The sequence below is a fragment of the Geotrypetes seraphini genome, chromosome 2 (genome assembly GCF_902459505.1).
Source record: "Geotrypetes seraphini chromosome 2, aGeoSer1.1, whole genome shotgun sequence".
In the NCBI taxonomy this organism is placed as follows: domain Eukaryota; kingdom Metazoa; phylum Chordata; class Amphibia; order Gymnophiona; family Dermophiidae; genus Geotrypetes; species Geotrypetes seraphini.
The window spans coordinates 395,721,429-395,741,792 of NC_047085.1; the positions used below are offsets into that span (position 1 = coordinate 395,721,429).

The 20,364-nt window shown below is 43.4% G+C and overlaps 1 protein-coding gene across 1 annotated transcript in view; it reads right to left on the bottom strand.

Annotated features, from left to right (window-relative positions):
• Window positions 1-20,364, bottom strand: part of NUP42 (nucleoporin 42) — a 42,287-nt gene that overhangs the window by 14,386 nt on the left and 7,537 nt on the right. Inside the window, exons 2-4 of the mRNA XM_033930877.1 lie at window positions 15,671-15,953; window positions 10,001-10,095; window positions 362-438 (exon numbers count right to left, since the gene is read on the bottom strand). Coding sequence (XP_033786768.1) covers window positions 362-438; window positions 10,001-10,095; window positions 15,671-15,953 — 455 coding nt within the window. The remainder of the gene's footprint in view (window positions 1-361; window positions 439-10,000; window positions 10,096-15,670; window positions 15,954-20,364) is intronic.

Sequence of the window (20,364 nt, forward strand, 5' to 3'; positions counted from 1 at the left end):
GTACAAGCAATACAAAACACTTTTTGCATTACTCCTTGTTTTCTGCAGGTGATGGCATTGTTAGAGTTTGTCTTTATAGGACTGTCCTGTAGCTTTTTTGTGGTAAGAGGAAACGTTTATTTTTATGATGCACACTTTTATGAGAGAGTCTTTTGTATTTATATATGTACTATATATATATTAAATTCCCTCATGCCAATAAATCCCTTAATTCACCCACTATTTTTATAAAGCTTTTGTGGATCATCAGAACATTAAAAAATAGTAAGCTAAACAAGATATCAGCAGCAACTAAATAGATTATATGAACTACAGAACTCAGAAAAAATATATGTGCATACTATTGATAAAACTAGCTTACATAATTCTGCAGGTTCCCATCACTTCTACACTTATAATACTCAAGATGTAACTCTTCTGGAGAGAAATCTGAAAAACCTGTGGGAGGAGGTGACAAAAATCAAGCCATCATCTTTATGTACTTCAATGAAACAAACAAAATTGCACCAGTAATGTATCCTTTGTATGTTATTCTAATATAGCATTTATAGGCTGATTAACCAATCAGTTTAAGTTGGATTATAATAATTCTCAGAAAACTGCAAGATGAAATCAAAACAGCAAAATTAAACATCTTAAAAAGTTACATAAGTACAATCTTCATACAACAAATCACAAAAACATTTTTAGGTATGTTTTACAAAAGCAGGAAAATCCATTAAGGAGGGTGTGAACATTTGACTATCTATAACACTGGATGATGTAATGGGTCAATTTGACAAACTGAACAGTAGTAATTCGCCTGGACCAGACGGTATACATCCCAGAGTGCCGATTGAATTGAAAAATGAACTTGCATAGCTATTGTTAGTAATTTGTAATTTTTCTCTAAAATCCAGCATAGTACTGGAAGGCTGGAGGGTGGCCAATGTGACAAAAATTTTTAAAAAGGGTTCAAGAGGTGATCCGGAAATTATAGACCGGTGAGTTTGACGTTGGTGCCGGGCTAAAGGTAGAAACTAATACAAAGAACAAAATGACAGACATATAAATAAACATGGATTAATGAGAAAACCCAATATGGATTTTAGTCACGGGAAATCTTGCCTCAACAATCTACTGCATTTCTTTGAAGGGGTGAATGAGCATGTAGATAAAGATGAACCGGTTGATATTGTATATTTCGATTTTCAAAAGGCATTTGACAAAGTACCTCATGAAAGACTTCTGAGGAAATTAGAAAGTCAAGGGATAGGTGGTAATGTCCTATTATGGATTAAGAACTGGTTGAAAGACAGAAAACAAGAGAGCAGGTTTACATGCTCAATATTCTGACCGGAGAGGGTAAATAGTGGGGTTCCTCAGGGGTCTGTGCTGGGACCGCTGCTTTTTAACCTATTTATCACTGATCTAGAGATGAGAATAAAGATAATTTAATTTGCTGATGACACAAAGTTGTTCCAAATTGTTTAATCGCAAGAGGATTGTGAAAAATTGCAAGAGGACCATGTGAGACTGGGAGACAAAGTGGCAGATGATGTTTAATGTAAGCAGGTGGAAAGTGATGGATGTGGAAAAGAGGAACCCGAACTATAGCTATGTGATGCCGGGTTCTATGTTAGGAGTCACTGCCCAAGAAAAGGATCTAGGTGTTTGTTGTGCCTATGGCCAGGGTATAGTGTACGTAATGGTCTGTGTGAATCTTCATGCCTGCCTCAACTCTGATTTTAACTTGTTTCAACTATGTTACCGAGAACATACGTGGGCACATCCTGTACTGTTTCATGTCTACCGAGGAAGGATTCTCATGGTAGAAACATAGAAATAGATGGAGATAAGGGCCAAGGCCCATCCAGTCTGCCCACCCTAATGACCCTCCCCTATCTTTGCCTTGTGAATAGATCCCATGTGTCGATCCCATTTGGCCTTAAAATCAGGCACGCTGCTGGCCTCAATCTCTCCAGTGGAAGACTATTCCAGCGATCAACCACCCTTTCAGTGAAAAAGAATTTCCTGGTGTCACCTCGTAGTTTCCTGCCCCTGATTTTCCACGGATGCCCTCTTGTTGCCGCGGGTCCCTTGAAAAAGAAGATATCCTCCTCCGCCTCGATGTGGCCCGTGAGATACTTGAACGTCTCGATCATGTCCCCCCTCTCTCTGCGCTCCTCGATACTGGTACTGTGATATGGGAGGGTTCGAGCAGCGGTTAACATTCCAGCTGTAAGAGCTGGGAGATAAGAAAGACACCTATTGGTTTACTGCAGAAACAGCAGTGTGTGAGACGTGGCGAGAAAAAGTATATAAAAGGCAACCCTGGGACTTTGTTCTTTGAATCCAGCTGCAGCAAAGGGAAGCCCTGTGAACTGTACTGACCCATCAATCGAAAGGGTTCCCGATTGTGAGGGACAGACATGGCAGGCATGGTGATGTTTTTCAATATGTATATATAATCTGTATTATCTGGTGTATCTGTATTATCTGGTGTTTATCTGATGTTTATATCATATTCTTCTGATGCTTTCTTTGGATGTTACTATTTCACACCCTTGTTAAATAGATACGTGGCATTACAGTGTCATATTGTTGAGGATACATTAAAACCTTCAGCTCTTTAAATGATGTTATTTTAAATGGTAAACTGCTTGACTTTTCACAGTTGCAAATTAGATTTGGTCTTGATAAATCACAGAGTTTTAAATGGTTGCAGCTGAAGCAGGCTATTCAGGTGGGGTTCCCTGAATGGAAAACTCTTAATACTCAATATAGTTTGGAGTTTCTATGTTTCCAGGCTGATTTCATGGGACACCTAGTCGCACAGTGGTATAAATTATTATCTGGATTTTTAAATAAAAAGCCAAAAACTGGCCTGAGAGACATTTGGAGCATTGAGATTAAGCATAATATTTCTGCTTCTCAATGGCCACGAATTTGGTCTTGGAGAATGAGATGTATAGTGTCAGCATCTATGAGACAAACTTGGTTCTTTTTATTACATAGAGCTTTTTGGACCCCAGTTCGTTTACAAAAGTTGGATAGCTCTAAATCTAATAGATGCTGGCACTGTAATCTAGAAGTGGGGACATTGGATCATCTAATTTTTTATTGCCTCTGCATTAGGAATTTTTGGAATTCAATTTGGTCTCAAATAAATTGCTTATTGGAAAATCATGTGGAAATATCATATGATACTGTTCTGTTCGGTATGTCTATGAGGAAAAAAAGTCAATTATCAGCACATAACAATAAGCTTTTGATGATAATGACGGGTGTTGCTATGCAACATATTACTAACAACTGGAAAAATTATAGTAATCTCAATTATACGTTTTGGTGGAATTTCCTGTGTCATATTTACAAGATGGAAAGAGCAATAGCAATACAGAAAGGAAGTTTAAAAATTTTTTTAAAGATATGGAGACCGATGGTTGATTTTTGTAGTGAATAGGCATCATTTTTCTTTGATAATATACATAGGGGGTGGGGGGATTGGAAGATAAGATGTAGCGAAATTGAAATTTTGAAGGAATATGATAGTTTTAATGATTGTATAGAAAGATGGGAGGGGGAGGGTTTTTAATTAATTTACATATTAAGAATATAATGTATGATGTTCAAGTGTTATATGATAGTATTTCATGTTGTTCTTTTTGTGCACTTGATGTAAGTTTGAAAAAGAATAAAGAAATTAAAAAAAACAAACAAAAAAACCCCCCTCAGCTCAATGTGCAGCAGTGGCTAAGAAAGCAAATAGAATGTTAGGAATTATCAGGAAAGGAATGGAAAACAAAGATGAAAATGTTATAAAGCCCTTGTATTGCTCTATAGTATGGCTACACCTCGAATACTGTGTGCAGTTCTGGTTGCCGTGTCTCAGAAAAAGATATAAATATAGAAAAAGGTACAGAGAAGGGTGCCGAAAATGATAAAAAGGGATGGGACAACTTCACTATGAGAGGCTAAAGCAGCTAAAGCTCTTCAGCTTGGATGAGAGACAGCTCAGGGGTGATATGATAAGAGGTCTATAAAATAATGAGTGGCGTGGAAAGGATAGATGTTATCACTTGTTTACTCTGTCCAAAAATACTAGGATGAAGTTAAGTAGTAGATTTAAAACAAACCGGAGAAAATATTTCTTCACACAACGTGTACTGTAATTAAACTGCCAGGCCTGTAGCTACATAATTGGCCAGCACAATTTGACTGCATGATAAAACGTCAGCTGAATCTTGCCTCATTTCAACCACTGCAATCGTAATAAAGAATACCAGCATGCCTGGTTCTCGAATTCTCGTGGGAGCCAGTCAAGAAGCTGCTCAGCGCCAAGCAGCAGCAGCAAAGCACGCTCCTGCCTGGTGCCGCTTAGCAGCTGAAGAATCCCGATCTCTGGTAGGCCACCACCGACCAGGTTAGCAGCGGGGCAGGAGCGCAGAAAGCTCGCTCCTCCTGCCTACTGCACCTCTGGACCACCAGAGATCAGCAGAGGAGGTACGAGGACAGGGCATGAGGGAGGCAGGGTGCAGAGCCTGACAGGGGTTGGGAGGGAAGGGGGCTGGGTGAAGTGCCTGGCAGGAAGGGGGCTGGATGCAGTGCCGGACAGGGGAGGGAGGAAGCGAAGAGGGCTGGGTGCAGAGCCTGACAGGGCAGGGCACTTGAATATTAAACTGCCCAACTTATATGCGAATCAACCATTTTTCCTCCTTTTAGGCGGGGAAATGGGGGTCTCAACTTACATTCAAGTATATATGGTATGGAAAAATTATGTTCTTACCTGTTAATTTTCTTTCCTTTAGACACAGCAGATGAATCCAGAGACTAGTGGGATAGCACACATCGACCTGCAGGTGGAGATAGAGAACTGATTAACAGGTGATCGTCTTGGATGGAACGTCTCCTGCAGCTTCAGTATAGTTCCTTGCCCAAGCATACGGAACCCGAAAATTCTCAGAATGCAAAAAACTTCTTTCCCATAATAAACTTCAAAGATAACAATGCAGAACACAACTATCAACCATAACAAAACTTCCAAAACACGCAAAAGAGAAACCAACATACCATATCCAGAAAGGGCGGGGCTCTGGATTCATCTGCTGCGTCTAAAGGAAAGAAAATTAACAGGTAAGAACATAATTTTTCCTTCCTTAGCAACGGCAGCAGATGAATCCAGAGACTAGTGGGATGTAGCAAAGCAATCCTCAAACCGGGTGGGAAGCAAAAGCCGCCTCCGTGAGGACCGAAGCACTGAAAGCAGCCTCTGCACGTGCCACCACGTCCAACCGGTAATGTTTCGAAAAGGTATTCTTAGAAGACCAAGTAGCAGCACGACAAATCTCCTCCAAGGAAAACCCTCTAGACTCAGCCAAGGAAGTAGCCAACGATCTAGTGGAATGAGCATGAAGACCTTCCGGTAATCACTTCCTCGCCACCAAGTAAGTGAAAGCAATGGTCTCCCAGATCCACCTAGAAATGGAATCTTTGGACGCCGCCATACCTTTGTTGCGTCCCGCAAACAGCACAAAGAGATGATTTGAATGGCAAAAGTCATTAGTAACCTGCAGATAGTAAAGAAGAATCCTACGCACATCCAGGAAACGGAGCGAAGAAAAGCGCGCACCCCCAATCCTGCTTCTGAAAAGTAGGAAGGAAGAGAGCCTGGTTAACTTGGAAGGAAGAGACAACCTTCGGAAGAAACGAAGGCACAATCCGAATCGCGACCCCCGAATCCGAAATTCGCAAAAAAAGGGTCTTTGCATGACAATGTCTGCAACTCAGAAACCCGCCGGGCTAAAGCCATAGCTACAAGAAACACTGCTTTCAACGTGACATCTTTTAGAGTTGCAGTGTACAAAGGCTCAAATGGCACCTTCTGTAAGCCACCAAGGACTACCTTAAGGCTTCACTTCTTAACAGGCGGACGAATATGTTGTACTCCTTTCAGAAATCGAACTACATCAGGTTGAGCCGCAAGGGAAGAACGAGACAGGCGGCCCCTGTAACAAGCAATCGCCGCTACTTGAACTTTAAGAGAATTGTAAGCCAAGCCCTTGGTCACGCCATCTTGGAGAAAAGACAGAATGTTAGCTAAAGAAGCATGGAAAGGAGAAATACCCTGAGCACTGCACCAAGAATCAAACACTCTCCATACTCTAGCATAAGACGCAGAAGTAGATCTCTTTTTAGCTTGGAGAAGGGTAGAAATGACTTGCTCTTAATAACCCTTACGCCTCAGTCGCGACCTTTCAAGAGCCAGGCCGTAAGACCAAAGTGGGACGGATTTTCCATGTTGATCGGCCCCTGATGTAGTAAATCTGAGATCACCGGAAACCACAACGGTTCGCCCACCTAGAGGCGCATCAGATCTGCATACCATGGTCGTCATGGCCAGTCCGGAGCTACCAATATCACCGAGTCCGGAAATCGAGCTACACGATAGAGCACACGACCTATCATCGGCCAAGGGGGAAATACATAAAGAAGACGACCGCGAGGCCAAGACAGCGCCAACGCATCCACCCCCTCCGACTCCCGCTCCCTGTGTCTGCTGAAGAACCGAGGAAGCTTTGCATTTTGAGATGATGCTATGAGTTCTATTTCTGGAGCGCCCCAGCGCTGCACCAGCAGCTGCAACGCTGCTGTGGAGAGTTCCCATTCTCCGGGATCTAGAAGCTTTCTGCTGAGGAAGTCTGCCTGAACATTTACCTGTCCCGCAATGTGAGCCGCCGAGAGAAGAGGAAGGTGAGCTTCCGCCCACTGAAGCAGAACCTCGCTCGCCAACTGAGGACTGCGGGTACCCCCCTGTCTGTTGATATAAGCCACTGCCGTGACACTGTCCGAAAAGACCCTGGTCGGCCGATTCTGAATCAGGGCCTGAAATTCTAGAAGCGCCAGCCGGATCGCCCACAACTCAAGCAGATTGATGGAGCACTGAGCCTCGTCTTGAGACCAGACCCCTTGAGCTGAGGACTGAAGGCACTGAGCCCCCCCAACCCAACGGACTGTCATCCGTAGAAATGACGATCCATTCCGGCGACTCTAGAGGCATACCTTTGAACAGATTGGTCCCGCTGATCCACCAATTCATGCTGAGCGACGCTTGAGGAGTCCAACGAAGACGACGATTGTAATCCCGAGACGCTGGGGACCACCGGGCGAGAAGCGATTGTTGTAGCGGTCTCATGTGAAAGCGAGCCCAAGGCACCACTTCCAGAGATGCCACCATTTATCCGAGCACTTGCACATAATCCCATACTTTCGGAGCGGGAGATCACAGAAGATGACGAACCTGAGACTGTAACTTCTCTCCCCGAGCCCTGGGCAGGAAGACTTTTCCCCACCTTTGTATCGAACAATACCCCCAGATGTTCCAAAGACTGGGAGGGAACAAGACAGCTCTTTGGAAAATTGACTACCCATCCCAAAGATTGAAGAAGTGAAATTACTGTTTGGGTCACTGACAAGACTCTCTTGCCTTGAGGAGGCCCGAATCAACCAGTCGTCCAGGTACGGATGAACACGAATGCCCTCCTTGCAAAGAAACACCACCACAACCACCATCATCTTTAAAAATGTCCTGGGAGCCGTTGCCAGGCCAAATGGCATTGCTCAAAACTGGAAGTGCTGGCCCAGAATGGCAAACCGAAGATACCGCTGATGCGGTGGCCAAATGGGAATATGCAAGCAGGCTTCCTTTAGATCCAGCGTCATGAGGAACTCTCCTGGCTGAACCACCGCAATAACCGATCTGATCGTTTCCCATGCGGAAATGTCTGATGTGGAGAAACTGATTGACCCGCTTGAGATTGAGCACCAGTTTGACCGATTCCCCCTTTTTGGGCACCACAAAGTAAATGGAATAACGTCTCTGGCCCCTTTGCTCCGGAGGAACTGGAACTGCTGCCCCAAGTTCCAGAAGAATCTGAAGAGTGACTTGCAGTGAACACGGGGACACCAAGAAAGAATCTGCGACGGGAGAGGAAAATTATAATTTGTAACCTTCTCGAACAATGTCCAACACCCATTGATCGGAAGTTACCTTTGCCCACTCCGCCAAGAAGGAAGATGGCCGACCCCCGATAGGAATGGCGGAGAGAGCAGAGTCCCTGTCATTGAGCATTGCGCAAGGCTGGGGTACAGGCTGGTTGAGCGGTTGGGGGTTTCGAAGGACGAAAGGAATTCTTTTGTTGATACCTCTGCCTGGAACTAAAAGAGGACCCAGAAGCCGGCGGAAAGTACGGCTTCCCAGGTCTATATCTCCTAACATCCCGGAAGCGGGGCTTGGAAGCTAGAGGCTTCAAAGGCCCCCGAGGTTTATCTTCAGGCAATCTCTGCGTTTTGGAATCCCCGAAATCCTTGACCAACTTGTCTAAATCCTCACCAAACAAAAGACGACCCTTTAAAGGAAGCTCACGAGCCGTAAATAAAGAGGCCGCATCCACCGCCCAATGACGGAGCCATAAAGATCTGCGAGAAACAACCGAAAGAGACATTTGTTTTGCAGAAGCACGAATTATATCATACAAGGCAGCCGCCAAATAAGCCAAACCCATTTCTATATCCGGAAATTCAGATGGAACAGTAAGCCCTGACTCCAACATGGCATCCACCATATGCTGAGCCCATTGCAAACATGCTCTCGCCGCATAGGAACTACAAACAGCCGCCTGCAACGTAAGCGCTGCTACATCAAAGGAAAGTTTCAGCGTAGATTCAAGTTTCCTATCCTGGGAGTCTTTGAGCGCCACACCTCCCTCAACCGGTAAAGTAGTCTTCTTTGTAACCGCGGCTACCAAAGCATCAACCCTCGGGAGCTTAAATTTCTCCAGCTCCTCCTGTCCTACTGGATATAACTGCCTCATAGCTTTGGCCACACGGAGACCTGCCTCTGGCGTGTCCCATTGGGCGGAAATAAGTTCCGTCATAGCCTCGTGTACCGGAAACACCTTAGGCTGTTTCTTCGTGCCCGCCATAAGAGAGTTAGCAGATCCAGAGGCCTGTGGATCCGCTGGAGACATATTCAAACTCTGCAATGTTGCATCGGACCGCTCAGAACCGCCGAGGCCGCATCCGCCGATGAAAACAAACTTGCGTCTTTCGGGCGGGAAAGGGCTGCGTGAACCAGTGCCATATTTACTTCCTCCCCTGCCGCGTCCGCGCACCCTGTAGAGCACACACCTGACGGTGTTCTCCGCTTCCCACAGCGGGAACATCGTTTAACAGCTTCAGCTGCCATAATACACCACCAAAAAGAAATATAAAACCCAAAGAACAGAACAAATGAACCAGAGTCTTACCCTGACAAAACTGCTGCACACAGGAAGTTTTGCATAGATAAGTTGTAGCCTGCATACAAAGTAAAACACAGCCACAGCAAAATTGAAAGCTCCCTGTCTTTTTTTTTTTTTTTTTAATAAGGGAAAGAAATACAGGGAGCGAATCCCCCTCACTGGCTCTGAGGGGAGGGTGAGGCAGGGAACTGGGGGGGCCCAGATGTAACCTCTAAAGTCAGCACCGCTCAGCCGAACACCCCTTTCTCACTGAAGAGGATTCTCAACAGGAGAGCAGATGACCCAAAACAGCCAGAATTCAGGAGCTATCAGGATAGCGACCATGACCTGCTGGGAGATAGAGCATACTGAAGCTGCAGGAGACGCTACAGGAGACATTCCATCCAAGATGACCACCTGTTAATCAGTTCTCTACGTCCACCTGCTGGTCGATGTGTGCTATCCCACTAGTCTCTGGATTCATCTGCTGCCGTTGCCAAGTGTGTGAGTGTATTATATATATATATATATATATATATATATATATATATATATATATATACATATACACACACACACATACAAACACTTTCAGCATTTGCTTTTCTGAATTTGAGGTTATCGGCTGTCCAAGTTTTAGATACAGAAGTGACTTTGGCAGATCTGGGCTGTAATAAATCCAGCCTTTAATTGCTTATATTGTGAATACTGTAAGGAGCAAGCATTAAATATTTCTCTACCTGAGAGGTTGAGTTTTTCCTTTGCAACAGAATAAGAGGAGAACTTCCATTGTCCAGAAGATTCCCATGTCTCCATGTCTTTAATTATAACATCTCTAAAAAATTGTAAAAAACAGAAGTTTAGCAAGGTACAGTATATATATAATAGTCTCTTTGACCTTTGAAGAAGGGCACCTAAAAACCATTCCTCTAGCTTTATCACAACAAAATATACTTTTTAATATTTTGAATTTTACTGAACACCTGAGAAAATATTCACATTTCAAATTTTTGAAAGCTCTTCATGTTATACTGTATCCAAGTAGAATGGGCATTGTCATACCAAACAGGAGAAATTTAGGGGCCCTTTTACAAAGTTGCAACAAAAAGCGGTCTTAGTACACCCTTATATGAGTCTTTCCTGTGCACTAAGACCGCTTTTTTGTCACAGCCGAAAAATGGCAGATTTTCTATTTTCAGCATTACTGGCCATGTTCTAATGTTCAATATAATACAACTGGGTAATTGAATAAATTGAATATTGTTCCAAAGGAAATGTAGCACAAACAGCAAAAAAGGAACAATAATAGTTATTAATACAGTTTCAAAAATGGCATTTAGAATCCAAAAGTAGAGTAAAATAACTCAGCATAGGGAAAAACCCTTTTATAAACTTTCATAGAATCAATCATTGCACCATCTTGTTAGAATAAATGATTTTTAAATAACTTCATAGATTCATAAGTAATTCTTAAATCTCCATAATGTGAAAATAAAGTCCAAAGTCCAAAGTTTTGTGAAAAGCTAATATAAGTAAACAGATTTAGTTTCAATGTCTCTGCAGCGGTGACCCAGCGGGGTTCTGACGCGTTTCGCCTTCCTGGCTTCCTCAAAGAACCCGCTAATGCTGTGTGTGACCTTAAAAAATAAATCCTCCTAATTCAAAAGGGAAAAGAAACTTCCTCGTGTTCTATGACATGAATGCTCTGCTGAGCACCCTGTACTTATGAAGTAACGCATGGGCCCTTATTGCCACCTATTTTATAGACATAAGGGCTTGCATGCTAATCAGTTAGCATGCCCACTCTCTAGCTCCAGACATGCCCCAGGCCAAAAAATAACATTTATTTTTAAGCGTGTGGGTAGCAGAATGCACATTAGGATTTTACTGTGGGAAATCTCAGCATGCCCCATGGTAGCCCTTTTAAGCTGTGTGTTAGTGCTTACTGCAGCTTGGTAAAAAGGATTCCTTAGAATATAAAGACCAAAGATTTCATTCAGGAGGCCTTATCTGAGCAAAAAATAAGGAAGCCACATTTCAAAAAACTGTTACAAATATATAAAAACATGAAAACAAGACTCAAGATCAGATCAAAAGCAGCACTCAAAGACCACCACAACATCCAAGCTGATATTTTGAAGAAAAACAGTACTCTGCTTTTGGCCATATCTTGTTTTCCAAAACCACTAGGAAAAATTATATCAGAAGAAAATCCCCACCAAGGAAGCTGGAGCTAAAACATCCAAGCTGATCAATCTTGCTAATATTGTTATTTTTCTTTAAGAAGAATTATAATCAAATTATAATCTTTTCTCTTTGCCACTTCATTCCACACCTCTTTCTCAACACTTTTCCCGGTTACTTGGGTGCCCTTTCTGGTTGAGCCATTTTTTTGCAAAGCAATGGTTGATAAGCAGCAGCATGTGTCTTCTCCCTCTCAACTGATGCTCCATAGCGCCCTGGATATGCTGTTACAGTAACAAGACACAGAAAGATCAACCAGTCTATCCAGTTGGACCAGATCCCTCTGCCTGTAGAATACCACTCATCTGTTAGTGTTTGAGAATTTGAAGACGACAAAACAGTGCCAGAAGAATGCTAGGCTGTATAGAGAGAGGCGTAACCAGCAAAAGAGAGGTGCTGATGCCCTTGGCTAGGTCACTGGTGAGGCCCCACTTAAAGTTTTGTATTCAATTTTGGAGGCTGCATCTGGCTAAGAACAAAAGAAGATTTGAAGCTGACCAGAGGAAGGCGACAAAAATTGTAGGGGGGTTTGCATCATAAGAGACTGCAAAACCTGAACATGTATAATCTAGAGGAGAGAAGGGACAAGGGTGATATGATACAGACATTGAATTACTTGAAGAACCAAATTTATTCCAGAAAAGGGAAATTGGTAAAACTAGAGTGCATAAATTGAGGTTGTGGGTTGGTAATGTTAGAAAATTATTTTTCTCGGAGAGGTAGATGCCTGGGGGAGGCGGTGGTGAAGAAAACAGTGACAGAATTCAAGAAAGTGTGAGATAACCCCAAGGATCTCTTATTAGAATATGATTGGTATAAATTGAAGTACAAAGGCCGGTACTGGGCAGAGTTGCAGTATATGGCAATTTGGTTTAGGATGGACTTGGGAGGGCTTCAGAAGTTCCAGCAATTTGAAACATGAAGACGATGCTGGGCAGAATTTCATGGTTTTGATCCCGCAAAAGTTTGAGATGGTTTGGATAGCTTTGACAGTAACTCCATTAGTTGAAACACAAGGACAATACCAGGTGGACTTCTTAGGTCTATGGCCCAGAAATAACAAAGTACAAAAGACTAGCCTTGCTATCTATTTAAGCGGTGTGAAGGCACTCCTTTGTGCACCTCCCTATTATACTTCACTTCCTGTATATTTCTATTTCCTTTCTCTATTCTTCTCCTTATGGCTCCCATTCACTTTCTGCTTCTCCTTCTCCCCAATCTCATTCCCTTTCCAAGTCTGTAACTTGATATACTGTCTATCAAAGAATAACTAAATGGTTTACAATATTTTAGTAAAATACAGCTAAAAGAAGAAAAAACCCAACAACAAAAATAAACCCAGTATCAGGTAAAAATTAGAAATAAAACTGCTGGGGTTTATTAAACAAAATAAACTGACTGAATTAAATAGGAAAGGGGGAACAGGGAAATAAAAAAATACATCGAGATAGAAAATGAAAGAAAAGGGACACCACAAGTCCTCACTATCTTTCTGCTTTTCCTATCCCCTCACCATCCATCTTGTCATCTACCTTATTCTCCGCTCTCAAGCTCAAACATTCTCCTCCTTTCAAACATCCACCTCCTTTCTCTGAGCACTTCTCGTCTTCGTCATTGTTCCCCTTTGCTTCGGCACACTCTCCTTCCTCTGCTCACTGCTGGGGATGTCAATCCCAACCCTGGCCTTCCATACCATCTGCTTCCCAACATGTGCAATTGCTCTAACCTTATACCTATTCTTCTTCTTCAGACCAGTCCAATAGAGCACCATCTTCATTCTATGCAGGCTGTTAAAGCAATGAAGAATTAAAAAATGAACTTCACAGGTCAACAGGGCAAATAGATACCGAACAGATGAGGAGAGCAGATCCATGCTGAGGCCACCAGGCAAGGCCACGAACAAACACCAAGCTGATGCAGGAGGCAGCTCCAGGTCGAGATCACCAGGCAAGGCCACAAGTGATGACATCGGCTGCAAAGCAGATCAAGACCCTTTGCTGGCATGTCCTATTTATATGGTCACTTTATATGGTTTAAGTGCGAAATACTGGCACTTAAGCACAGAAAATGCTGACTCTGCCCCTGGACTGCCCACAAAATAGCTGTTTTTGTGATTGGCAGTTAGTGTTGATATTCAACTGCACTAACCAGTTAAGTGTCGCTGAATATCAGAGGAAGAGAATGATACAGGGAAAAATTTTATCCCTGTCTCGTTCTTGCTAAATCCTGGCGAGCTCAGTCCCCATCCCTGCAAACCGTTTGATCCCATCCGCACAAGCCTCAAATAGTTATGATTTTCTATTGAACTTAAAGCATAAAAAGAATATTCTGTACAATTGTTATTTTATAAACCACATATAATACAGAACACGGATCAACAAAACTCCTGTCTCCCATCCCTTTCACAAAAATCCCCTCCATTATCGAAAAAACTGAACAAGTCAAATTACTACAGAATGCTACATAGAAAAATCATGCTAACAGAATACCGCAGTCACACATGGCAGGAAAAGTGTTAGGGTAATGCAACTAGGAAGTTGAAGAAGGTACAGCCTGTTAGTGGGCTTTGTGGTCCCCATCTATATCTAATACCAGCTCTGGCAGGATACACATTTCAAATCCCATACATTCTAATCGCAAAATAAAAAATGCAAGCTTTTTTCTAAACTAAACTAAACTAAACCTTGGGTTTATATACCGCTCCTTTTGTTGTCTGGTCATTTTACTTTTCAAATCATGTTGATCTCAGGTTCTGGTTTCTGTTTCTTTTCTGTCTTTGCTTGACACACTTGCCAGGGTGTCCCCTTTCTTTCGTATTATCTCCCTGTGTCCAGCTTCTTCTCTGTCTTAGTCTCTTACACCAATATGTCTTTTGTTCTCTTTCCTCCCTCCCTTTGCTGTGTTCAGTATTTCACTTCCTTCATCCCCTTGGCTCAGCATCTTCTCTTTCTCATCTCTCTCCTCCTTCCTGTAGGTCCAACATCTCTCTCCTTTTCCTCCAGCTCCAGTCACCCCGAAACATGGGTCCAGTCCCTCTGTCCCCTCCAGCCACATCCACATCGGTCCAGCACCTCTTTAAATTCCTTCTAGTTCTAGCCCCTATCTCCCTTCCACTCAGCCCCCCAGACTAGGTCCTGTCCTAGCTTCCATCTGCCGTCCACATAGCCCCTAGACCAGCTCCAGCCCCCATCTCCCTTCCACTCAACCCCCAGACCAGGTCCAGCTCCCATCTGCCTTCCATTCAAACCCCAGACAAGTCCATAGCAGTAGAATCCCCCCTCCAAGTCCAGCAGCCCCCCCATATATATGTAGCAGAATCCCTGCGAGTTCAGCAAACTCCCCCCAAGCAACAGAATCCCCCAGCGAGCCCAGCAGCTCCCACCCAAGCAGAATTCTCCCCCGAGCCCAGCAGCTCCCCCAAGCAGCAAAATCCCCCCTTTAGTCCAGCAGACCCACACATGTAGAATTCCCCCCCAGAAGCCCAGCAGCTCCCACAAGCAGCAGAATCCTCTCCCGCGAGTCCAGCACTGTCCCCCATCTAAACGTTCCTCCTCAACTCCCCTCTCGGCCCGCGTTTATTTTACCTTTAGCCTCAACCACTACAGAAAACAATCTTCAGAGGCCTGCACTGAGGCCTTCCCTCTGCCGAGTCCCTCGCTGAAGTAACTTCTGGCTTCACGAAACCGAAGTTACATCAGTGAGGGACTAAGCAGAGGGAAGATTTTGGTGCAGGCCTTTGAAGATTGTTTTCCATGGCGGTTGAGGCTAAAGATAAAATAAGTGTGGGCCGAGAGGGGAGTTGAGGAGAAAAGTTTAGGTGTGCTGACTCACATGGGGGGAGAGGACTACTGGACTCAGATGCAATTTTTTTTTTAAATGGGGGAGCAAGACCTTTTACCTCCCACAGGGTGGAAAAAGGCCTTATTCCCATTCCGGCGGTAGATGGCCCAAATTTTTCCCATCCCCATGGTTAAACCGCGGTCCATCGTGGTTTGCCGTGGTATTCAGTCAATGTGTCAATCTCTAAATCAGAGGATAGCCCTGCACATGCGATTTGACCAAACAAGAGCAATTCCTGGCTGATTAAATCGTTTTGAATATAGACCCTTAAATTTATTGTGCTACATGTTTCCAGTAAGTGCCCCAAAAAGAAACATAATACTTACATAAGTTTCTGATCATCATCTTTATGGCTATCATCGATATCTTGTGAAGAATTTAAAGCCGAGAATGCATTCTGAGAAAAGCCAAGTCCACCGTCCTGTGCTCTGGACCTAGAATATGATCCAAAGGATGGACGTCTACTCTCTCTGTTGCTGCTCCATGATGGTGGCTTATGCAGGCCAGAAGGTTGGATGAATTGTACAAATCTCTGAGGCTGGCCACCCCAGCCACCTCTGCCACCACCTTGTAGTTGAGGCTGGCCACCCCAGCCACCTCTGCCACCACCTTGAAGTTGAGAGAAAATGTAAAATATGATGTTAGAGGGATTGGGGCACATTTAGTTTCTGCACTTTCTCTACGAATTTGTCCTTTATTTCCAATCACAAGTATGCAGATAAGAGAATTTGCTAAAGAGGTGCTGCCATTAAAAGGCTCTTGACTGATTTGGTGGTCTTTTTAACCTCTGAAGCTCTGTAAAGAAATGATGACAGCATCATAGGATAGAGTGCTGGTCAAAACTCAGGGCTAGATGAACTAAAGTGTCCGATCATCTAACGATTGTCATTAAACCGGTTTCGCGACTGATCATATTTGCTGACCCGATGCTCAAATGGCTCACCGCATGGTTTTCCGTGCGGTCCTACATTCTCTGATTCTACATGCATCCCAGGATGCACCAGGAAAGGGAAGGCCCGCCATTTTGGCGTGGCAGGCCTGGAGAGCATGAGGGGCTGGGTATCCCTCCTGCTAACATCTATTTTAAGGTACTGGGGGGGGAGGGGAGAGATTGGTTCAGGAGGTCCTTGCGAGGGGTCAGTGCAGGGGAGGTTCACAGTGGCAGGAGGGGTAGCCATCCTTTCTGATTTTTTCATACCAGGGATCGTTCATCCAGGGGTGGAGTGTCAGGTGGGTGGGGGAGGCTCTTTTTTTTTAAATGGGGCAGATATTGCATGTGTGAGTAACATATGTATAACATCTGTGCCATAAAAAAAAAAAAAAAAGAAAAGAAAAAACATCCCAACAAATGAGTGGCAGAAGGCTGCTTTAGGGCTTTCCCTGCCACTCAGCTGTTTGGGCTTTCCATACTGGCTCTGTGCATATATGGAAGTTGCTTTGAGAGCAATTGGTGGGATGGGATTACGGCGAACCTCTGTGCAAATCATTTGCATGGAAACTTGGAACATTGAGGAGTTTTGCTGTCTAGCATGAATAGTGCAGAGATCTTTCCATGGACAGAGAGAGTGTACATAGTGAACATAAATAAGATTTATGTCAGGATAATTAACAAAAGATCAGGAATTTATATAGCGAAGGAAAATGGGAATTCAGTATTTATGTAAATATTGCTGGATAAGCAAAATTATAATTGGATGCATATTAGAGAATGACACGGGGAAAAAATTTGTCACAGTCACCGCCCCGTCCCCATCCCTGCGACCACTGTCCCCGCAGCATCCATACAAGCCTCAGTATTGCAATATTTAGCTTATTCCTTCCTTATAATCAAAGTTCTGGCTGCTGAACTAGAAAAGAGATTTTCAGCTGGCAGGGCTTTGTTTATAAATTTTTATAAACACAATTAATATACTACTTTATCCTAAAGCAAAATAAATAAATAAAAATTTTTTTTCTACCTTTGTTGTCTAGTTTCTGCTTCCCTCATCTTCTCATTCAATTCCTTCCATCCACTGTCTGTCTTCTCTCTGGGCCTTCCATTTGCTCTGATACTATGCCTCTCCCTTCACCCCTCCCCCAATTGGTCTGGTACCCATCTTCTTCCCTCCGCTCCTCCAAAGTCTGGCATCTCTGTCTTCTTCCCTTCTAGCGTCTTCTCCCCACTCTCCCTTCCCCATTTCCCTTCAGCATCTTCTCCCCACTGTCTCTTCCCCATTTCCCAGCATCTTCTCCCCTCTTTTTCTTCCCTAGTTCCCTTCAGGCTGCTTCAGCATCTTCTCCTCTACATCCCCCCAGCACCCTTTGCGCGGTCCAGCAGCTCCCTCCCGCCGGCCAGCCATGTATCTCTCTCCCTCTCACATTCTCTTCGTGGTGATTTCTATAAGGCTATGCCTTGTATTGCAGCCAGTGCCTTGAAGTTGCATCGTGTTGGCTGCTGGAAAAGTCTTCTCTGATGCAACTGGAAACAGGAAGTTGAGTCAGAGGAGACTTTTCCAACAGCCACATGCAACGCGACTTCAAGGCTCCGGCTGCAATATAACACATAGCCTTATAGAAATCACCACAAAGAGAAGGTAAGGGAAAGGGAGGGAGATGCACGGCCGGCCGGATGGTGGGAGAGAGGAGGCTGCCAGACCGCACGCTCATTCACCTTGCGTGCTCACTTTTTTAACTGCGGAGACAAGCCCATTCACCGCTCCACGGCTAACTGCGGGTAACAACTATTATGTCTTTCTCTAATGCATATATAACACATCTGGAGAGGTATTACAATTATAAATGCTCTTTCTCTATCTCCTCTCTCTGTTTAATCTTCTTTGCCTCTTTCTTTCTTTGTTTAAAACAGTTTCCCGCCTGAAGCGTCATGGTTTAATTAATACCTGATGGTAGTTCAGATGATATTTGATTCCTAAGCTTGCTGGCTCAGAAGACATATGATCTAGCATTTCATTGCTGGGTAGAGAAAGGGAGCTTGTATCTCTTAAATGTACTTTGATAATAATTATCATATAACGGATAGAAAGGAGTGTGGCATGTGCTTGAAGTTAACACAATAAAAAACAAAAAGAAGACCCAATAATCCACAGTGAAATCAAACCAGCGATAAAAACAAAAGACTGTGGATTTAGATGTTCTGAAAGATGATTTATTATATGCTCTTCACAATAAAACCATTAAAATACAAATCCAATCGGACCCTAAACGGTCTGTGTTTCGGCAAACACATCTTCCTCAGGGGTCCTAGAGGGATTGAGGAAGAATAAAATGAAAAATAATTGATAAATGGCATAAAAGTGACTGTGGTGCCAACCTTATACATGCAAATTAGTAGCTAAACTTGACCACAAGATGAAAAAAGAGTGTGCCAAGTGTGACCATGCTGTGTAAGGTGGCTAAAATCACTGAGAAGAAACATAAGAGGAAAAGATTGTAGGACCTGTAGGGTAAACCAAAAAAATTATGTGGAGTGACGATGTTCCTAAATGGACTTTATTTGAAAGTGTCAAAGTTCCAAAGGTACACTGAAATCATCCACATAAAATAATTTCATCCACATAAAAATAAATCATCCACATAAAAGCCTTAAAGGACCTAGTCCGCTAGGGATACAGGATCTAACACGCTCTCCTGGAGGACTGCCATTGATTTGTTCAGTTATGGGTTCCTGAGGAAGGGACTTGTTCCCGAAACCAGGCTGGTTGAACCTGGTCTTCTGGCATTCCATCTGCCCTGTCTCACTTCCCTTGGACATTGGATGAAAATCTTTTGAAGCTAAGTTTTGCTTTTTCATTTTTTGGGAGTTGGCTGGGGGGTTCCCCGATTGGTTGCTGTAATAGTGCCCTGTGTTTATTTTGCACTGCTTTTGTTGGTGATAGTGTCATTTTGATTTAAAAACACACATTCTGGTACCCTATGATGGTGTGTAGGTGTACGCCTTCTCAGCGCCACCTTGATGCGTGAAGCGTTGGAGCTACGCTCCCGTCGCTGTCCCTTCGCACTGAGGGTACCTAAGTCTTGTAAAATTCTGATAGTTATTTACCTTATACACATTATTGTGTTGGTTATTGCTTTAATCTTTGCTGGGGACACCGTTTCACTACCACTCTTGGGAACCTTTGACCTTTTTGTGGGTCTCTTTGTAAGGTTCTTTGGCAATTTTGTTTTTGGAGTTTGTTGTAATCCATGTATAAGATGTACATGAGGTGTGTCATGTATGTGTATGTTTTGTGAGAGAGGGGTCACTAAGATCCTCTGCACTGCTAGCATTTCTTTCAGTTACTGTCTTAGATACTGACCTATTTGTGAAGCATCCCACTAACTCAATTGGATCTAGGCCTTATGATGCTGGTGGGTCCATACAGTATTCCAACTGAAATGTGGAATCTTCAAGACGTTGAAAATTCTGCAGAGTGGTCAGAGTCACAGCTTTCTTGTTCATTCTGCAAACAAGTTTGATGTCTTAACTTTTGTTTGCATTTTGCTATAGGCCTGGATGTTGTAGAATTTTCAATTTGTGGCAATTGGACTGATTGACCTAAGGGGGTAGATGATTTCTGTGTAGAGTTTTCTCAAGACCTTTTCTACTTTCTGGTATCAGCTTGTACACTGGCAGGTTTGGCAACTAAGGTTGCCACAAAGGTTTACCTTTGGCAACTAAGTTTGGCAACTAAGGTTTACCACAAAGGACTCCTGCACCAGCAATTTGATAGCTTGTGTATGCATGCCTGGGATACCTAAAGCTCTGATTAGTACTCTGTCCCCAGCTTGCAGCTCTTGTTTTTTGACTCATCATAGCGGAGTTTATTGCCTGTATTTTGTCTGTCAGCTGTCTCCTCGGCTGCTTGAGATTCTGAATGTATCTGAGATGGTTTCCTGAAGAGTGACCCATCTAGTGTGATCCCAAAACATACATCCATAGGTAGTCTAGCTTCTTGGCCAAACATAAGATAATAAGGGGAATATTCATTGTGCAGCTATAAGCATGTACCAATCTGTTGACTCCACTGTTGTTTCTGTTTTG